Source organism: Lagopus muta, chromosome 2 (genome assembly GCF_023343835.1).
Source record: "Lagopus muta isolate bLagMut1 chromosome 2, bLagMut1 primary, whole genome shotgun sequence".
Taxonomy (NCBI): Eukaryota; Metazoa; Chordata; class Aves; order Galliformes; family Phasianidae; genus Lagopus; species Lagopus muta.
In genome coordinates, this window is record NC_064434.1 from 58,090,380 (window position 1) to 58,109,048 (window position 18,669).

At 39.0% G+C, this 18,669-nt stretch overlaps 1 protein-coding gene across 2 annotated transcripts; it reads left to right on the forward strand.

Annotated features, from left to right (window-relative positions):
* The first annotated feature begins 1 nt into the window (after position 1).
* Positions 2-18,637, forward strand: PEX3 (peroxisomal biogenesis factor 3). 2 transcript variants are annotated; one of them, XM_048934929.1, is made up of 13 exons: positions 25-135; positions 596-682; positions 5,353-5,484; positions 6,794-6,875; positions 11,021-11,064; positions 12,244-12,368; positions 13,789-13,855; positions 13,951-14,005; positions 14,266-14,422; positions 15,336-15,406; positions 16,146-16,268; positions 17,386-17,482; positions 17,891-18,637. In XM_048934929.1, exons 3-13 carry the CDS (start codon positions 5,478-5,480, stop codon positions 17,972-17,974), a joined length of 912 nt encoding a protein of 303 aa, XP_048790886.1. In that variant the 5' UTR covers positions 25-135; positions 596-682; positions 5,353-5,477; the 3' UTR covers positions 17,975-18,637. The 2 variants fall into 2 exon arrangements, with proteins under 2 accessions (XP_048790885.1, XP_048790886.1); XM_048934928.1 differs by lacking the exon at positions 596-682 and having other exon boundaries at positions 2-135.
* The last annotated feature ends 32 nt before the right edge of the window (positions 18,638-18,669 follow it).

Below are 18,669 nucleotides of genomic sequence, written 5' to 3' on the forward strand. Positions count from 1 at the left end.
CGCTGCCACCTCCCCTTCCGCCGACGCAGGGAGGCGAGGGGCGGCCGTGTCGGGCGCGCAGGATGCTCCGGTCGCTCTGGAGTTTCCTCAAGCGGCACAAGAAGAAATGCCTCGTCCTCGGCACCTTCCTCGGCGGTGAGTGCCCGCGGCGCGGCCGAAGGGGCTCCGTGGCTGCGGGGGGAACCGCGGCCCTCCATTCTCGGGGACCCTCCGCTCCCCGAGTGCCGCCCGGCCGGCCCGGGCCCCAGCTCGCGGGGTAGCGGTGGAGGAGGGGTTGTGAGAGCGGCTGTCGGAGCCGTTCTTCTTCCCTCAGAGCTCCGTCTAAGCCACGGGGGCACGGTCTGGTAGGCTCCTCTTTGGAGTTATTACGAGATTAGTTCGAGTGGGATTAGATTTAAAGGAACGCCTCGGACCTGTCTCTCTCTGGCGATAAAACGCCACACTGTGTTTTCTTGGCGGAGGTGAGGTGTTTCTCAAACGACGCGGCCAAGTCTTTGCACGCTCAGTCGTCAGATCTCCATGTATTTTATGCAAATGGCACAGAATTAAAGATCGCAGAGTTGCTAAGGAGCCTTTGATTTGTTTGTGCCCACAGGAACTTGTTTGAGCAGTTCAGTGTTCTGAAGGCTGTAAGGTTTCTGCAGTGCATTTGGTGTCTCTCTCTTTGTTGCTTTTGATTCAGGTGAGGCCTTCTGGGGGGGTGCAGTGGATATACTTGTGGCCTCTACACCCTTCCAGCACGGATTCCTTCTGTATTTTTCCAAAGAGTTCTGATGGGTGCATGATAGTTGGTTAGCTGGTGTTCACGGTCAAACTGCTTTGCCCCTTCCCTGCAGGCTTTCTGCCTTCACAAACACAAAAGAAGGTTATGTTTACCTGTTTGAGCCTCCACGCTAGCAGCCCACCATGCTAAATTAACGAGGCTTACTTTAACATGCCAAACTGTAATCTGCCAGCTGTTCCCCCTCACCTCCCACTGTCCTTGTGAGAGTGGCAGGCAGACAAATGGGAATAGAGAAAGCATGGGTTCTCCAGCCTCAGATGGAAGTGTGGATTGATGTCTTACTGGGAAAGCAGGTACGGTAGAGCTGATGGCTCTCAGTAGTCCTGCCACCCTGAAGTCCTGAGTTCATTACCTGTAAATGGCCCTTTGCCAGCCTGGAAACCATCCTGGCATCACCAAACTTGCAGCTTTTTCCTGATGGTTGGTACTGTTCACGTAGCACCTCTTTCACTGAAATGCTGTTGACTGGATGAAGTATATTTAACAAAAACACAACTAACTAACTAAAAATCAGGGACAAAATCAAAGTCATTTAAAGTGCTGCCAGACCTAAGGAAAAAAAAAAGACAAAAAAAACAAAGTTGTTGTGCTTCTGAAAAATCAGCTTATCTGCTGATGTAATGTCAGAGACTGTAATTTCTGGTGTGTTTTTCTTAAGAGCTGTAGTTGCACTTGCTGGGAAGGCAGAAGATACAAGGGAAAACAGAGCATCACAAAAGCCTAAGGATTTTAAGTCTTTGGCTCGTGGGCAGAGTGCTGTATTTAATTATTCATTAGACAGTACAGAAGAGTCCCTGCATTATTACTGGTGCAATGTTTTATCAGTGAGTTACTGAAGAACCATGAGTTGGTACTCGTGCCTCTGCTTACTGAGACAAATTCCTTGTGTGTTATTGGTGGGTAACATTCCTAATGCAATTTTTGTGAATCCCTAGGCTCTGTCTCATAAGCAGAAAAATCTTTTGCAAAACTCATGATTTAAGTGCTCAAATTGATAGAAAAGCAACTGAAATAGGTGGATTTTCCCTTTTATTGAGAGCACCTGGACTTACGAAAGACCACCACATAGGAACCCATTCTTCAAGGGTCAGTTCTTTTAGCAGTATAAAGTAAATTGACTTCACAGAATCACCAATGTTGGAAAAGACCTTCAAGATCCTCCACTCATCCACCTGTCACCAATAGTACTCGCTAAACCATGTCCTTCAACACAAAATCCAAACGTTCCTTGAACACCTCCAGGGTCGGTGACTCCACCACCTCCCTATGCAGCCCATTGCAGTGTCTGATACTCTTTCAGAAAAGTAGTATTTCCTAACATCCAGCCTGAATCTCCCCTGGCACAGCTTGAAGCCATTCCCTCTAGTCCTAGATTTAAATCTCTTGAAGTAAGCAAAGTCTAGGGTTCAAAGTTCAAACCCATGAGAAGTGTTATTTAAAGCAGAGAGAAAGAGCTCGCGTGTCTCAGCTGTGAGGACATATTGCATCCATTTGTTCTTACTGTACAAGGAGATTTAAACTGACTTTTATCTCAATGCTCAGCATTCAGTGCAGATTGCGTTGGATATTACAAAATACTTCACTGTTGTCATTATCTCAGTGTTGTAGAAGAGCAAGTGCAGGATGTGTTTGAAATGTGCAGTTCTGATTTCAACAGTGAATTAATTGTTACTCAATTTCATCTGTTGCAACCTTCAGCTTGCAGGAAGAGCATTTTGGTTCAGAAGTCTGTCTTCTTACCTGGGATGGTTGTGTTGGTTTGTGAGTGAGAGCAAAGGCATTTGGTGAGTTCTGATAGAAGTCTGTGGTGCCAACAGAGTAAGGCTTTGGAGCTTACCTATTTTGAAGGTACTTTTTAAGCGTAACAGAACGATTGTGTGTCAGCTGATGTATGGTTTACTTGTATGTAAGAGCAAATCACAACACATGCAGCTATTGATGTTCTGGAAGAGTGCAGACTTGTGTATGTCAGCACCATTTCTACATAATGAAATTCTTGAAGGTATTTTTCTTAATTATTTTTTGAGGGAAGTATGACAGCGGGGTAAAGATCACATAGACTTGTAAGGAGATTTCCTGAAACTTGATGCCTCCTAGTTACTAGTTGCACCTGTGAAGAAAGAATCATAGAACGGCCTGGGTTGAAAAGGACCACAAATGATCATCGAGTTTCAACCCCCTGCTATGTGCAGGGTTGACAACCACTAAACCAGGCTGCCCAGAGCCACATCCAGCCTGGAGGGGAAAAAGGAAAAAGCTTAGGGAGAAAGTCATTACTTAGGTGTGATGGGAGAAATCTCCAACTGGTTTGAAATCACTGTCATGAATGTGTAAGAGCCTGTGGATTTTGTAAGCTATTTCCATTACTTCTATCTAGGTGGGAAGAAACTATACAGCAGTGATAAACTGGAGCATGTTTCTCTCAATTCTCTGATAAATTGCTTCCACAGGAGACAGATATTATAGACCCAAACGTTGCATGTGTTATAGGTCAGCCAATGTATGTGTTTCAGTTTGTAGACCGGTTACAGAGCAATAGGAAATGTAGTTCAAGATCCTTGCTGATGTTCCTATACCTGAGTGCACTGGTGTCAGTGGCTGTAATCCTTCCTTGCACCACTAATCTGCTTCTCTGAACCTGTGGGCTTCAGAAATACTGAACCACATTATTGAAGGTGGAGATAGTTTCCATAGAAATTATCCTTTGAGCAGTCTCATTATTGCTGAATTTTCTTCATTCCTGCTTTTGTACGGGACATACGGGAAAGGTAATGTATGAAAATCTGTCTGTACAACTGTTAGCTAATTAGATATGAGCAAATGCTGCCACTGCCACTTACTGCTGACCTCCCTTCTCCTACGGAGAAGTAAAATGGAGATATTTTAGCCGTTGTAAAAAGTTGACGTTTCCTTTGCTTGTTCTGTTTTGCTTGTCCTTTGCTTGAAGACAGAAGTCTTCAAAACATCGATTTCATTTCTTACAATTACCTTAGCTGATGTTGGCTTTATGGCAGTTGTTAGGATGTGACTTGCTCTGGTCCTGCTCCCAGCTCTTCTCTATATCGATACAGATACAGCATTTCTAAAGCAAAAAGTGAGCACACACGCAACTCCCAGGCAGGCAGCTCCTTGAAATACCCCTCAGTCAGGAAATGTGCATGCAGCAGTAACTCGTGTAAGTGTTCATCTTCATAAAGCTGCAAGAGCAGGACTGGAATTCCCTGAGCACAGCATCAAGTCCTGTAAACAACTTGAGGCATTTAGGAGAGCAGTTGGTATCCATGCATTGCTCACATGCAAAAACATTTTTTTGTTCATTGTTTCTGCTTAAGCTCTGTGGATGATGCAGTTTTTACCTCAGCTTACTTTTTATGCATCGCATTCTTAAAGGCGAAGCTGGAGTGCACAGTATCAGTTAGTGATGGGTCAAAGTTACACCTTTGTTCAGAGGAGGAGGGAGGAAATTGAACTCCTAATGTGTTGCCTCACTCAATTGCATTGAAAGCTGGATGGCTGCTAGTGCAACTTTGGACCCTCGTGAGATAGGTGGCAGTTTTCTGCAGAGTGCCCAACTGTTAGGCAATTAGTGCCCTCCATCTTACTTACAAAGGTGTTGCTCCTGCGTATGACTAAAGGGCCTGCACATGGTTCTTGTTGTTTCCTTCTTACTGTCTCATGACTGCCATGCTGCGTGCGGGAAGAGCCTTTTTTTAAACCTGGGTGATATTTCTGTCACAAAACCTGGAGTTAAATGGCTTATTTGGGGAGGAGGGGGAATGAACCAAAGCTTGTCTTTTGGACATGTGGTTCTGTCTGAATGCAACGTATGTGGCGGAATTAAATATGGTTGGAAGAATCTTGTGTTTGAAAACTATTTGTTTAGAATAAACAAATCAATTGCTGCTGTTGCAGTAGGCTGTGAAAATCAGCATCCTGAAGTTTGTGTTCTAAATACATATTCTTGACAGGAATTGATTATGTTTAGAAGCAAAATTATTGTTATTTATGAAGTCTCATTTTGGTTAAGAGTTTACAGTGGTAAAACTGCACTTTACATTGAGGAAGCTGTAGCATTGAAGTTTGCATCTGATGGGGTGATTTGTGACAAGTGCTGGCTGAGTCTGCCAGAAGGTTGAAGCAGGAGAGCTCAACTTTCACTTGTTTCCCAAAAGACTCATGAGATAAAAAAGTGGAAGTGATCAAGATTGTTCCAAACTGGTCAGGTTTGCAATTGCAGATTGGGAAACATGCTGCCAATATGAATTGAATAACTTTTTTTTTTTTTTTTTTTGGTGACCATAAATATTAGGGCACAAAGTTGACAAACCTTTTGAAATAGTGATGGTGGTTTTGTAGAATATACTGAGATGTTTTAATGACCAAAAAATGGAACTGAATTCAAAACTGGAGTAGTGCTGTTGTTTGCTAATTACTATTAAAATACTTGAGAGCCACATATCTTCTCTCAAATCATTTCATACCCTTACGGTTTTAAGCCAATGAAAGGAGCTGAAAGGGGCTTTGCTCACATTTTAAAAGCAGTTTGTAATCTGAAAATCTCTCTGTAGGGGTCTATTTACTGGGGAAATATGGGCAGAAGAAAATCAGAGAAATCCAGGAACGAGAGGCAGCTGAATACATCGCCCAAGCACGAAGGCAGTATCATTTTGAGAGTAATCAGAGGACATGCAATATGACAGGTAAGATAAAGAAATAGTTTATGTTCCTGAGAAGTGGAGTTATTTGGGGATTTATAACAGTAAGAAAGGAAGGTGAATTCGAAGTCTTAACTAAGTAGTAGTGTATAAATTATAGTCATCTTATGACTTCTGACTAAATTGGAGGAACAGAGGATTGAAGAGATTTCAAGGGGTCATTGTAATCCTTGGTTTGTGTGTATTCATCTGTTATGTAATGCGTGATTTATCAGTTCAAGACCCTTTTTTGTATTGCCCTCAACTCCATGTCACATGGATGTGTGAAGCAGCACCCAGAATTTACTGCAGGATTAATTCCCTTATTCATTGTAGCACATGGCTAGTAAACCACACAGAGATCTCAGAGGGTAATTGTGATTTGCAAATATATTCTATTCCCTACAGTTAATTCCCTACACTTGAACAACTGAAAGGTACCAAAAGTGGTAGTGATTTTATTCTAGCATTTATCTCTGCATTTGGGAGGACGTGAGTCTGAACACAAACCTTTCAAAGCTAATTCTGCAACACAAATTGGGCAGTGTTTTCTTTTCCTCTTGAAATTTGTAGCAGTTTATGAAGTGACTGCAAATGGTTTCTGTGCACTTTGTTTACTCTGGAGCAATTTATGTTTCTTTATTATCTTTTTCCATTTGGTATTGACTGCTGGTATTGACTACTGCAAGGACTAAGCCTTTATTTGCCATTAATTATACAAAGTATGTTCTGTACGGCAGCATGCATTTTTGCCAAGAGTTTTTCATGTTTTGTGGCATTGATCATGTTCTGCGAGTGCTTTTGTTTACCACTTCTTGTTCCCATCGTATAGTGGTAGGTTAGAACTTGGATGTTCTGGAAATCAGGCATTTTCTTCCACCAGCTTTCCTTTGATTTAAAATGTACCTTTCCTTTGTTCTCTTACTGTGGGGGGTGGAGGAAACAAAAACAAGCAGAAAAACGCTCAGATTTGTTCTTCCTATTTGGGGAAATACAACAGTGTGGATGAAAATCCACTGATTACTCTTCTGGGGAGTTGAAGGTGCGTATGCACAGATACTGCAGGATGTGAGCATATGTCTGCAGGCAGTCAGGAATAGCCATGTAAGGGCAGCATTCTACCCAAGCTGGAAGGAGGTGTGCAGGACAATTGCAGGAGTTCCTAGGTTGCTTGTCCTCCCAGCTTTGTATGTAGAGTAAATAGGACCAATACAGTATAGCAGCTGTCGAGTAAGTGTGGGGTATGGATTAATGGTGCTTTTTGTATGTTGAAAAATTTTGGTTTACATTTTTGTTTTTTTTCTTTCAATTACAGTGCTGTCAATGCTCCCTACATTGAGGGATGCCTTAATGCATCAGTTAAATTCTGAGAGTCTCACATCTCTTCTTAAAAATAGGTAAGATTACTTCATTGTGTTGAAGATAACTTGTTTTGATATCTTTTTTTTTCTCAAATGATGTATTTATAATGTAGAGAGTGTGCAGGATTTCTGTTCTGCATCCTGTTGAATAACAAGTCTTAAGGCATTTTGAAATCACTATATAAATATTTTGTCATGTTAGATGTAGTTTGATAGGTAGGTATAGCATTCTCCAAACTCTACAGGAGATAGTTATCACTTTCAGATGTTTCAGTGAGAGCCATGATTTTTGTTAAAATGCTCTATTTAAGGGAAGATTAGATACTATAAGTACTTTGTCTTAAATAGACTATCTTAATTATGTTTTTAGTTGGGAAAATGTTTATGTAATCTTACAGAGATCAGACATGATTGGTAGTAGAAGGTATATGAAATGATGTTACAAATGGAAGTGAGTTATCAGAAGTTAAAGAGGCATGTCGTGCTTTAAGACAAATGTCTCCATGTCAGAAAACAACCTTTGTTTTCATTAGAACTGTAAGAACAAGTGGCATATTAAATAAAGTGTGTAGTAGCATGCCTTAAAAGCTGCTTGGCATTGAGGAAGGAGTAAAAGTGTTACTGTAGGCCGTTAACATAGGATTTCTGACTCCCCCAAGGCTACCTTTCCTGTTTAGCTCCTGCTAACTTATTTATATAGCTGTAACTTCAACTGTCCAGCATTTAATAAATTGGCAATCCCATCATTGACTTTTTTTCCAGTCAAATACTCTCCCAAGAACCTGACAGAATGTGATACTTAGAATGGGAATTATGCTTAAATAATGGCTTTGTAATATGTGATGTGAGAACCTGGGTACTGTAGTTGAGTGATAGTGAACCCAAATGAGAAGTAACTGGAAAAAGTTAGTTTGTATGGAATATTTAATGTACTTCCCATAGTTCTACTTAATGAAAATTAACCTGAATGAATAAGGGATGTTGTGGATGACCAGATTTGTCTTCTGGACTTTAGTCTCTTATTCCATGTCCAAAACAAGTAGTGGCCTTGTTTGTTCTCTATAGCATGCATTCTTTGATCAGAATGTAGCCAGTGTCACCAATTTGTTGAAGTATTTGGAGCAGTTTATGGATACAGAAGCAGACTTCTGAATTCCAATAACCCCAGCAGAAATGGTGATGGGACTTCTGCATAACTTCTGTTATGCATTTCTGAGAACAAAGAAACGTGTGTGTGTGTATGTTTAAAATATTGGTTACATGCAGCTGAGACCATGAATATCCTTGGATACTCTAATTTGGAATGTATTTTACAGTAGAGTTTGTGCTTCCTTTTTTGACTTACGCAGAGGAAGTTCTAAATAGATGCTTGAACTTTTTGAAGGGTAGAGAAGGGGCTGGGAGGGACAGATCATGAAATGGGGCTGCAGAGCAGGCTTTAAAGAGAGCCTTTCAAGAAGCTTTGCATTCAGGTGCTGTACACAAAGGTATAGATTTGTTTTCTTTCCACTTTGATTTTGGAAGATTAATCACGTGGCTCTGGACCCTTCCAGTGTTGCTCTTGTTGCCTATGCAAGAGTAGATCCAGAGACATTCATCTTTAGCATCCGTAAATATACAGTCTTTTTCTTTCATCATCTGTGAGAAATCCTTTAACTTAAAATCCTTTCAGTTCCTTAAATTTAAAACCTTTTTACATTATTTTAGTAATTTGGGGAGGATAGGAACAGATTGGGAGTATAAGCAGACTGACTTCTTCAGCCTTCCAGGTAAACCTTTAAAAAGTGAGCACCACACAAGGTTACCAGTGCTCTTGTTCTGTCTTCTGTCCTACCCTTCTCAAATCAGTGAGATTGAATGAGGTGGGGAAAGTAGTTGCTGCTGTAGTCTTGCAGATGTTGCATATCTCCCATGTACTCATTACAAACTTTATTCCAAAACTCTGTTTATGTTTGTATTACCATCTGCATCCCTACTGCTTTTCTAAGTAAAGGAATGCGAAATAAAAATTGAATAGTAGGTGAAGACTGAAAAATCTATTTCCATTAAGCCACTGTTGGGCTTAATGCTTGCAGTCTTAAGCTGTTAACTGATTGTTGCCTTATGTTTTGAGAAAAGACTTTGTAAAAAAAAAAAAAGAGTATTTTTTTACTGTAAAATGTGTTTTGACTCAATAGATACAAATGCATTTGGCTCATGTTGGTGTGCTGTCCTGTATAAGTAAGGCTTTTCGTATTGAGGCTTGTCATGTGTTTCACCTACAGAAATATTACTGTCTCTTTTGGAAGTCTTTGGCTTTTGAATGAGTTAAAGCTGTTGATTTTGCTTGTAAAAAGTGAAGTGCTATGGATTCTTCTCTCCTTTTTTTTTTTTCTTTTTTAAATATTCTTCGTTCTGGAGTTGTAGATTTAATAGTTTATAATTGTGTGCATTACTTAATGGCAGTGAGCTGAAAAATTATCTGTGATTGATAAAATGGTCAAACTAATGCTAAAGTACACGTGATTCAGAAAGATAAAAGCATTGCTTAATGGTTAACTGAGCCTGTGAAAAGTCTATATATTTTATTAACTAGATTACTGTAAAATCTAAGAACAGGTTGGCCTGCACTGTGTGTGCTGAATATTTAAGTGTTACTTCTGATCCCAAGAAATTACCAAATGTTTCTCCAAGTTACTTCTGCAAATTGATTCCTCCACAATGAGATACTGTAGATGTTACTTACTGATACTGATCCACGTGAGAGAAGGGCTGAATAAAACTCTTGAGTGGTTAGCTTGCTCTTACGTCTGCTATTGCATTGCTAAAATCATGTCTCTTTACTAGTCCTAAATATGCCATAGGTCTTAGTTAGATGCATTTATGCATGCAGGCAGGGAAAACAGGCAAGTTGAATCTGAGCCAGCAGCGTGCCCTGGCAGGCCAAGGGGCGGCCATAGCCTGGTGCAGCAGGCCCAGTACTGCTGCTGAGTGATGGTGAGGGGTGTCCTGCACTGCTCTGCACAGTATGGCTTCACCTCCAGCACGGGGTGCAGGTTTGGGTGCCGCAGTATGAGGATACCAAGCTATTAGAGCATCCACGGGAGGGCTACAAAGATGGTAGAGGGTCTGGAGGGCCAGGTGTATGAGGAGCGGCTGAGCTCCCTTGGTTGGCTCAGCCCAGAGCAGAGGAGCTGAGCGGAGCCCTCATGGCAGCTGCAGCTCCTCACAGGGAGCGGAGGGGCAGCGCTGAGCCCTGCTCTCTGTGACAGCCACGGGGCCAGAGGGAACGGCATGGAGCTGTGTCAGGGGATGGATAGGCTGGGTGTGAGGAAAAGCTTCTTCACCAAAGAGTGGTGGGCATGCAACAGGCTGCCCAGGGCAGTGGGCAAGGCCCCAAGTTTGGATGATCCTGTGTAGAGCCAGGGGTTGGACTCAATAATCCTTGTGGGTCCCTTTGAGGTTGGGTATTCTGTAATTCTGTACCATCTGTGTTCTTGCTTTTTGTCTGCAGAGTATATTTATCTTAGAAATCAGACAGACCAAAAGGTGAATATATTTCAGTGGAAGAAAAACCCTTGAGTTTACGGCATTTATGTGGGTAGACTACTTTTCCACATATGGTCACAATCACTTTGTTTTTAGATAACCTAGTCAGTATTTTAAAACCAAGTCAAACAGTGGTAAATCTCCTAAGCAAGGAAGATAGAAATTCTGATCCTTTGCTTATTATGCACAGGTGGGTACAGAAAGCCCTACTGATCTGAGGTCTATGTTAAATACATGCACAGTCAAGGTCCTAGGAAGAACTACTTTATGTACAATCCATGTTTTTTTTTCTGACTGCTTAGTATAGGAACTCAAAATTGATGGTATAAATGTAATTGACATCAATAAATACTGTATTTAAACATTTAAATTTGGGTATCTTTTCTGTGACTTCATGCATTGCTTATATACTGTTTTCTTGAATGAAGTAAATCACTGTAGAGGTAAATCTGATGTAAGTAATTATAATAGTTAAATGAATTTGCCTTGGAACACTGACGTTTTATTTAATGTGTTTATTAATGTCCAAGGAAAATATACAGTGCTTGATAGTTCAATTTATTTTTTTCAATTTATAATAATAATTATAATTAATTATATAATAATAATATATTAATTATAATTTTTTTTTCAATTTATTTTTTTCTCCACAGGCCAGCAAACAAGTTAGAAATATGGGAGGATTTAAAGATAATAAGTAAGTGTAAATGAATGATTCAATCTACCTAATATTTAGTATAAATTTTAAAATGATACCGTTCAAAGTGCACACTTTACACTAGAAGAAGTTGTTGTTTCAGCAGGTACAAAGATAGTGTGATGTGATATTGAGCAAGTTTCTCATACGCTCTCTCACAAAATTCCTTATTAAGGACTTTTTCATATTACCCATGGAAGGCAGATGCTCAAAAACCAATGTGAAGGATTTTATTGGCCCTCGTATGTTATCCTGCTCAACAAAACTTTGTGAGGACTTTCTGTACAACCACAGAAAAATCAGTCTAGTTTTTCACAAAGTTCAATTCTGAACATAGCAGAAAACATCTCTCAGTAATGTACTCCAGCCCTTGCACAGCCAACAGTTTTCTCTTTTCAAGGCTGTTTGAGGTCACCATCACAGCAGAAGTTATGTGAACCCTTTGGTTCATCATTTTACATATTGGTTGGTGCAAGCAGTGGAAAGGAAGTCAGATAACTACGTAGTGAAAAATCACTAGACTTTTAAATATTATTATTATTTAATACTTCTGATCTGTTACTTCCATTTTTTATGCCTGCCATCACTGCTTCCCTGATTTTGGCTACTTCTGCTGTAGGTAACTTTTTTTTTTCTCCTGTAACTGCTGTTAGACATTCTGTGTCTTAGTTGTGTGAGGGTTAACACACTTTGTGTGTTTCCTGGCCTAAGATAGAAAGAGAATCTGACAGCACTGCTACAGGGTACACCTTCTAGAGCAGTTTCTATAATTATATGAGACTTTTGGGCACTGGAACAGGCTCCCCAGAGAAGTAGTCACAACGGCAATCTTGAGTTTAAGAAGCATTTGGACAATAGTCTCAGATCTGCAGTTTGATTTATAGGTGATCCTCTCTGGGGCTGGGAGTATGACTCTGAATCTCTGTGCATCCCTTCCTACTTGGAATATTCTCTGATGCTGTGATTAAAATGGGGCAGTGCTTCAGCAGATGCTCCTGCACATATTAGACTCATGGTAATTTGGGGCATGTTTTATGAAAGTATGTGTTGAGACAACCAATGAGAGAAATCGCTGTGTGTTTAAAAATCGTCAGTACTTTTGGGTCTTGGGAACACTCTCCTTTATTGCCTCGCCCTTATTTCCTTGACTTTGAAATTGCTGTGTTGTCTCTCCTCAAGGTTTCACAAGAAGCATTGTTGCTGTCTATAGTACCTGTATGCTGGTAGTTCTTTTGCGAGTCCAATTAAATATTATTGGCGGTTACATCTACCTAGATAATGCTGCAGTCTGCAAGAATGGCACAGTAAGTTTCTTGTTTTAAAGGTTGGAATTTCATATTCTTGGGAGTGAAAGAATAAGTTAGTGAGAGATAGGTATAGCTCAGCAATATTTGAATGAACAAGTGTCGTAAGATGGGGAGACATGAAGGGATTACTGATGGTAAGGTTTGTTGATATTTTATTGTAGTCTCTAAATTCAGATTATTTGGGGATAATATTGCTTAACAAAATACTAGCAATATTGAATAATACCTTTTGTCTGCGTTTGTATTGCTTTAAGACAGCCACTTCAATCTGAGCATCAGAGTTAGTCATTTCTTTGCTTTCTGTAGTCTTTTGTGTAATATTGTGCAAATTATCCAAGATGTGTATGCAAATACATCTATAAATGCTCAGTTCTTCCTAGCTTGTACATTAATCTCCTCAGTTAAATTCTCTTAGCTTAAAGGAAATGAAATAAAGACTGGTTAGTTGTTGTTTGTTTTTTTTTTTAACTCTAGAAGGCCACCTAACGAAGTATCTGTTGATGAGGTGGAAGCTTGGTTTTTGTTTATACAATGTATCTACTGCTCAATAATAGTAGATTCTAGAGTAACTAAATGTCTAGAATAAGATCTGCAAATTGCTGAACAGCTCACCTAAAAATAATGAATGCAAACTTTTATTAGTTGGTATATGCTCCTCTCAGATCACTCTTGCTGGGAGTCCAGGGACAGCACGTCAAGGCAGGTCTGAAGGGTCTAGAAAAGCTTTCATTAGGGAAGCCAGAGATGATGGAGGTCGCGTTTGCATTTTGTAAAGTCTGAAAAGGCTTTTTTGGGCAAAGAGACTCTGGAGTAGAAATGTTTCCTTTCTATTACTTTTCCAGTAGAGGAGTGGGTTGACAGAATCAGCTTTAAGGCACTTAGCTGGAACAAACAGACATTCTCTTCAACTCCCCAGAGTTTTTTATCAAGGGATTTCTCTGTTTTCTGCTAGGGTTGAGCATAAATATCCTATTTCATCAGGTTTAATTTTTAGGGTGGGGACTGTCATCTCCCAGTTCAACTATGACAACTTGTAAATGTAGGTGTCCTGCTGTTCCTCATAGTCTGCTTAAGTATAATGAAAATATTGGTAGGAACATGTGATTGGAAGGAACCACAGCAAGCTGTGAAATACTGAAGGGAAGATACAATTAATTTTGAGATCCTCTCTCAGTTTTTCTTTAAAGAAACTTTTCATTTTCATATCCTGTATTTTCCAGTACTGTGATACAGAGGAAACTTCTCAGCAGATAACTACTAAGTTACTAGTTATTTTCCAGACCTGCACTGAGAGTGGGGGACTCTGCCTGCTGTAGGGTATTATAAAGATGAAGGAAAATGTTTGCTACCTGTTCGACGTGATTTTTTGTGTTGTTTTCTATTTTGTTTCACAGAACTTTTTCTTTTCCCCCCACAGACACCATTAGCTCCCCCTGAGGTTCAACAGCAATATTTATCAAGTATCCAGCACCTGTTAGGAGATGGTATGATATTTTTTATAAACCACTTACAGGATGCTCCTTTTCTTTAGACTTAAGCAAATAATTAGAATAACTTTGACACTTTTTTTTTGTTCTAGGACTGACTGAGTTAATAACTGTTGTTAAACAAGCTGTGCATAAAGTTTTTGGAAGGTAAGAGGTCCATATTTCCTGGTAGTTAGCTTTTTGTCTTTACCGTGGTGACTGCTCCCACAGCAATGAGTTTTATTAGAATTTAAAAAGTGAAAAAAAATGCAGACTGACTTTTTCCAAGACCAAGCTTTTGGCAGGTTGGGAACACAATAGTGCAGACCAGTATCGATTGGGATCCTGCAGTGAGCATATTATCAGTAAATGAACACTACATCATTACAATGTTGACTGCAAAATTAACAGTCTTTCCATCTTTTTAGTATCTCCCTTAAGCATGCCCTATCTCTTCTGGAGCTGGAACAGAAACTAAAAGAAATCAGGAAAGAAGTGGAACATAAAGATTCAGATCAGGTCGCACCTTATTCTCCCTTATGTCATTATCTGATGCCAGATGAAGAAAACCCTCTCGCTACCCAGGTACTTGTTTTATTTGTTTCATCTGACTTCTTTATTTTGGAGAGGGAGGAGTGCGTAACTACTCTAAGTACATTGTGCTAACTGAATCTTTGATAAATGGCAGTACCTCTTTCTTTATAAATGTGAAGTATCCTTATCTCTTTGGTCTAGGATGAGGAAAGTTGTACCTTCTTCACACTTGATTGAAAATGTCAACTTTGAACTTGGAAACACAGCCATGTTAGTGCTTTTAGCCCATGATTTATGCCGTAGCATAGTGCTGCTTAACATAGTCCGAAGCTGAAATGTATTACCTTTTACTTGTGCACCAGCAAAGAGCCTGAACAGTTGGCGTCATCTCTGAAAGAGATGCTGTGCTGGAAAAAGTGATGGTGTGCCCGAGTCTTTTTGTTGATTTGAGAAGGAAAATGAACAGGAATCAGGAGCCAGGTGTATCTTATCTAAGTGGCAACATTAATGTAATTTCCCAAATTTTCTAACAGTATTTGACTCCAGCCATATCGCAGGTTGGTGAAAACTGGTTCTCAACTTGATATTATGCTGGTATGAAGAAGAAACTGAGGTTTCATTGTGTGACCCCATGCATTTATCTCTTAAAGTTAACATGCTAACATGCAGCGTTTATTTCAGCTGCTTGATTAGCATGGTGTTTTCTGCCAGTATTTTATATTTTTTTTTTTATATATATATATATATATATTTTTTTTTAAGTAAAATAAGAAATCACACACAAAACCAGTGACCAGTTACAAGCAATGCACATAAATTTATAAAGAATCTGTGATAAATTGTTTGTATTAAATAGATGTCTTAACAGTCATCTTGACTTAATGCCATGACAAAATTATTTCCACCCTTAGTTTTATGATTCGTATAGATTTCTCACTAATTGGCATGTCTTGTTTTTTTCTAGGCTTGTGGACTCACAGAAAGAGACACTGCAACGATTAAATTACTTAATGAAACTAGAGATATGCTGGAAAGGTATACAGAAAATATTCAAATTGAACTCCTTACAGCTACAGTTTATGTGAGACAATTAGTTTTATAAAGAAAGTGGTGAACATTCATTTGCTAGATGTGACCTTTCAGCCACTGTGCTGCCTTAAATTTTTATATTCCATAATTAAAGGCTGGGATTTTCAAAATTTGAGTGCTTTGAAACTTGTAAGAAATAATCTTGCCTTAATAATACAAGGGTGCTTTATCACAGCTAACTGGTACCTCTTCCTCACATTTTCTTAGTTATGTAGGGAAAGAGAAGTACATCCCTTCTGACACAAATTGAGAGTAATTATTTTGCATTTACTTGCTTTGATAAAATGAACACCAGTTTTGGCTTATCAGAATTTGTTTTTAATGCATGGTTTTATGAGTGGTTATCCTTCTACAAGAGCTACTGCAGTGAGGCTTCTAAAATGAGCACTGAATAGGAATGAAGAGAGTCAAATGCCAGACTGTTTTTAGAATGTAACTGCTAGAGATCTGGGGCATTTTAAGGATGAGTCCCTCAGTGCTACTGCCTAGTAAGAAATAGGTAAGGAAGGAATGCTTTCCATTTTATCTTTTAGTATCTCTAGGGTAGTGTTGAGGTTGTTGACTGTTTTGCTGTGGAGATACTTGGAGAGATTTGGGAACCTCACATACTCTTGAGATTTGCAGGGGTTTTGGTTTTGGAAAAATGAATCCTAAGAATCAAAACAGCACATATTTACTTCTTCAGTCCAGACTTCAGTACGGTTTTGAGCACGTGTTTAAACAGAGGATTCAGTCAACTGCTGGACAATATGGCGGAGTTCTTCAGACCTACTGAACAGGACTTCTCTCAGAATGGCTCTGTAAATAGGTAAATGGTTTTTTTTGTTGTGGTTCTTACTATGACGTACTATCACATGAATTCTAAAACAGGCAGGGATTTTCTTGCCTACTTGAAGTTCTCATGCTAGAAATAACTTTGTTTCTTGCTTTTCAAGAATAAATATGGTCTCTTTGCTTTGGTCAGAGAGCAAGGAGTATTGCTTGTTTCTCCCGAGCCAAGAACCCACTGGAATTTTCCTGAAGTGTCTTTCTTACCATCACTTGCACATCTAAAAGCAGAAATCATAAGACCGATACTTTCCAATTTTTGCCAGTGCTGTACAAACAGACTGCTTTTGAGTTTGGGAGATGTCCTTTCACCATTCCCCTAGGAGGCTGGGAGAAAGATAGCTCTGTATGTCCAAGTCTCTAACTGTTAATTACAATAGTTCTCAGGGAAGGTAGACATAACTGTGGTTCTCCAAGTAAGTGTACCCTACAGAGCTTTAGGTTCTTGTTTAGTAAGTTGGAAAAAATCCAAACATTCAGGATCTTCTCCTTTCTAAAAGACTGTTAGAAAAACAGGTTTTATTCTGAGGTTATCTTGGTTTTAGAACATGTCAGTGTGTTAGAAATCTGAAAGCTACGTTCAAATCCTAGAAATATAATTCCTAAAATATTAAAATGAATACTTTGAATAATAACTTCGTATGTTTGTTTTAATAACTCATGGCTCTTAAATAGTAGTGTTTGTATTGAAATGTAGCTATTTACATTGCTTAAAATATCCCAAAGGCTTTAGCTTGGCTGTCTCTCCTCAGCTTGGTTAAGAGCTTAAGGGTCTGAGATTATAGGACACGTCTAGCAACTACCTTACATATATACACAGGCAAATACTGTCTCTAAAACATTCATTTTGCATGAGAAGCAGTTGTGAAACTGCAATAGGATGGCCAATTGATAAAATTTTCTTTGGTAGTTCTATATTAAATGAAAAACTTAATAGGGACAAACCTTCATCTTGTACATTCCAGTTTGTGGTCTATCCAAAACTAACTTCTTCCAACTCTTATTTTTGAAGTAGAAATTATATAGATCAGTAATAATCACAGTTGTCTTACAAGTATCCAAGCAACTCTATGTCAATAATTTTTGTTCTCTTCTAGTCTCTCCAGCATCAGTCTTCCTTTAGCCAAGATAATTCCAATAATAAATGGACAGATCCATTCAGTATGCAGTGAAACACCCAGTCACTTTGTTCAGGTAAGAATCTAGCTTCATTTAAAATATCTCTAGTGAAGTTTTGAGATGTTATTTCTTTTTAGTAAAGTACCTTATTTTGTTTAATTTCAGCGGCTTAAACAAGTAGGAATAAGTAACATAAATTAAACTTTTTGTAGAGCCGTACTTTCCAAAAAAAAGCTTTTTCTCCTATAATCTCTTCCCTTAATGAAACAATGCAGAAGCAGGAAAAAAAAAAAACAACTAAGTCTCAGCTTGGTTGTATTTGGAGTTCTGTTCAGGAATTTCATGCAGTTGAAAGGTCTGAGTTAGATCTCAGGAGTGCCAGGTGCTTTTCTCATGGTCGGCACAATTACGTACTGCAGTAAAACCAGAAGCGTGGTGGGTGTAGTTTTGATTAAGCAAATGTATTCCTCAAATTTCTTCTAGGACTTACTGACGATGGAACAAATGAAAGATTTTGCTGCTAATGTTTATGAAGCTTTTAGTACCCCTCAGCAACTAGAGAAATGAACTGCACATTAATAGGAATAGATCATGTATTTATAACACATCTTTGTGACTACTGCTGAGATTGGGGTTCATTTTATAATGGCGTAGGAGTGGCTGAGCAGCAGGAAGAACATACTGAAAGAACTGGGAGTGAGCCCATAGTCGTTCTCTCTAATACAATTCTATTTCAAATGCCAATCAAAATATTCTTGTTGAAAGAATCACTGTATGTAAAGAATTTTCTATTAAAAAGTTGTTAAACTCTTGCATAATTTGATTATTTTTATTGCATTTGAAAGGCATCTTGTGGCAGTACTTCTAGAAGTTACTAAAACAAACAAACTTGGTGGCCTGGGGGGCTGTATGGTTTGGGAAAAACATTAATTGAAGAATAACAGAACCGAGTAAGGGTTCACATTTTTCTTTTGTTGTAAAAGACTTCTCCCCTTGACTTTACAAACATTGCTCCTCATTCTTCAGACAGCCTTTGCCAACTGCTGCCCATGCCTCTTGAACAAGTTGGGGGTGCTCTCTTTGTTACTTACAGAATGTAGATTTTTAGACGTTCTTGTTTATGCTGTTCAAACAGCTACATTGTACACATTAACTTGTAAATATTTTATCTTAATTTGTATTAATTTTGAGGCTAATTGTCTGTATTGTAATAAAATATTTTAATGTAAACTTTGTGCGTGTGTAATAACATTACTTAGCAG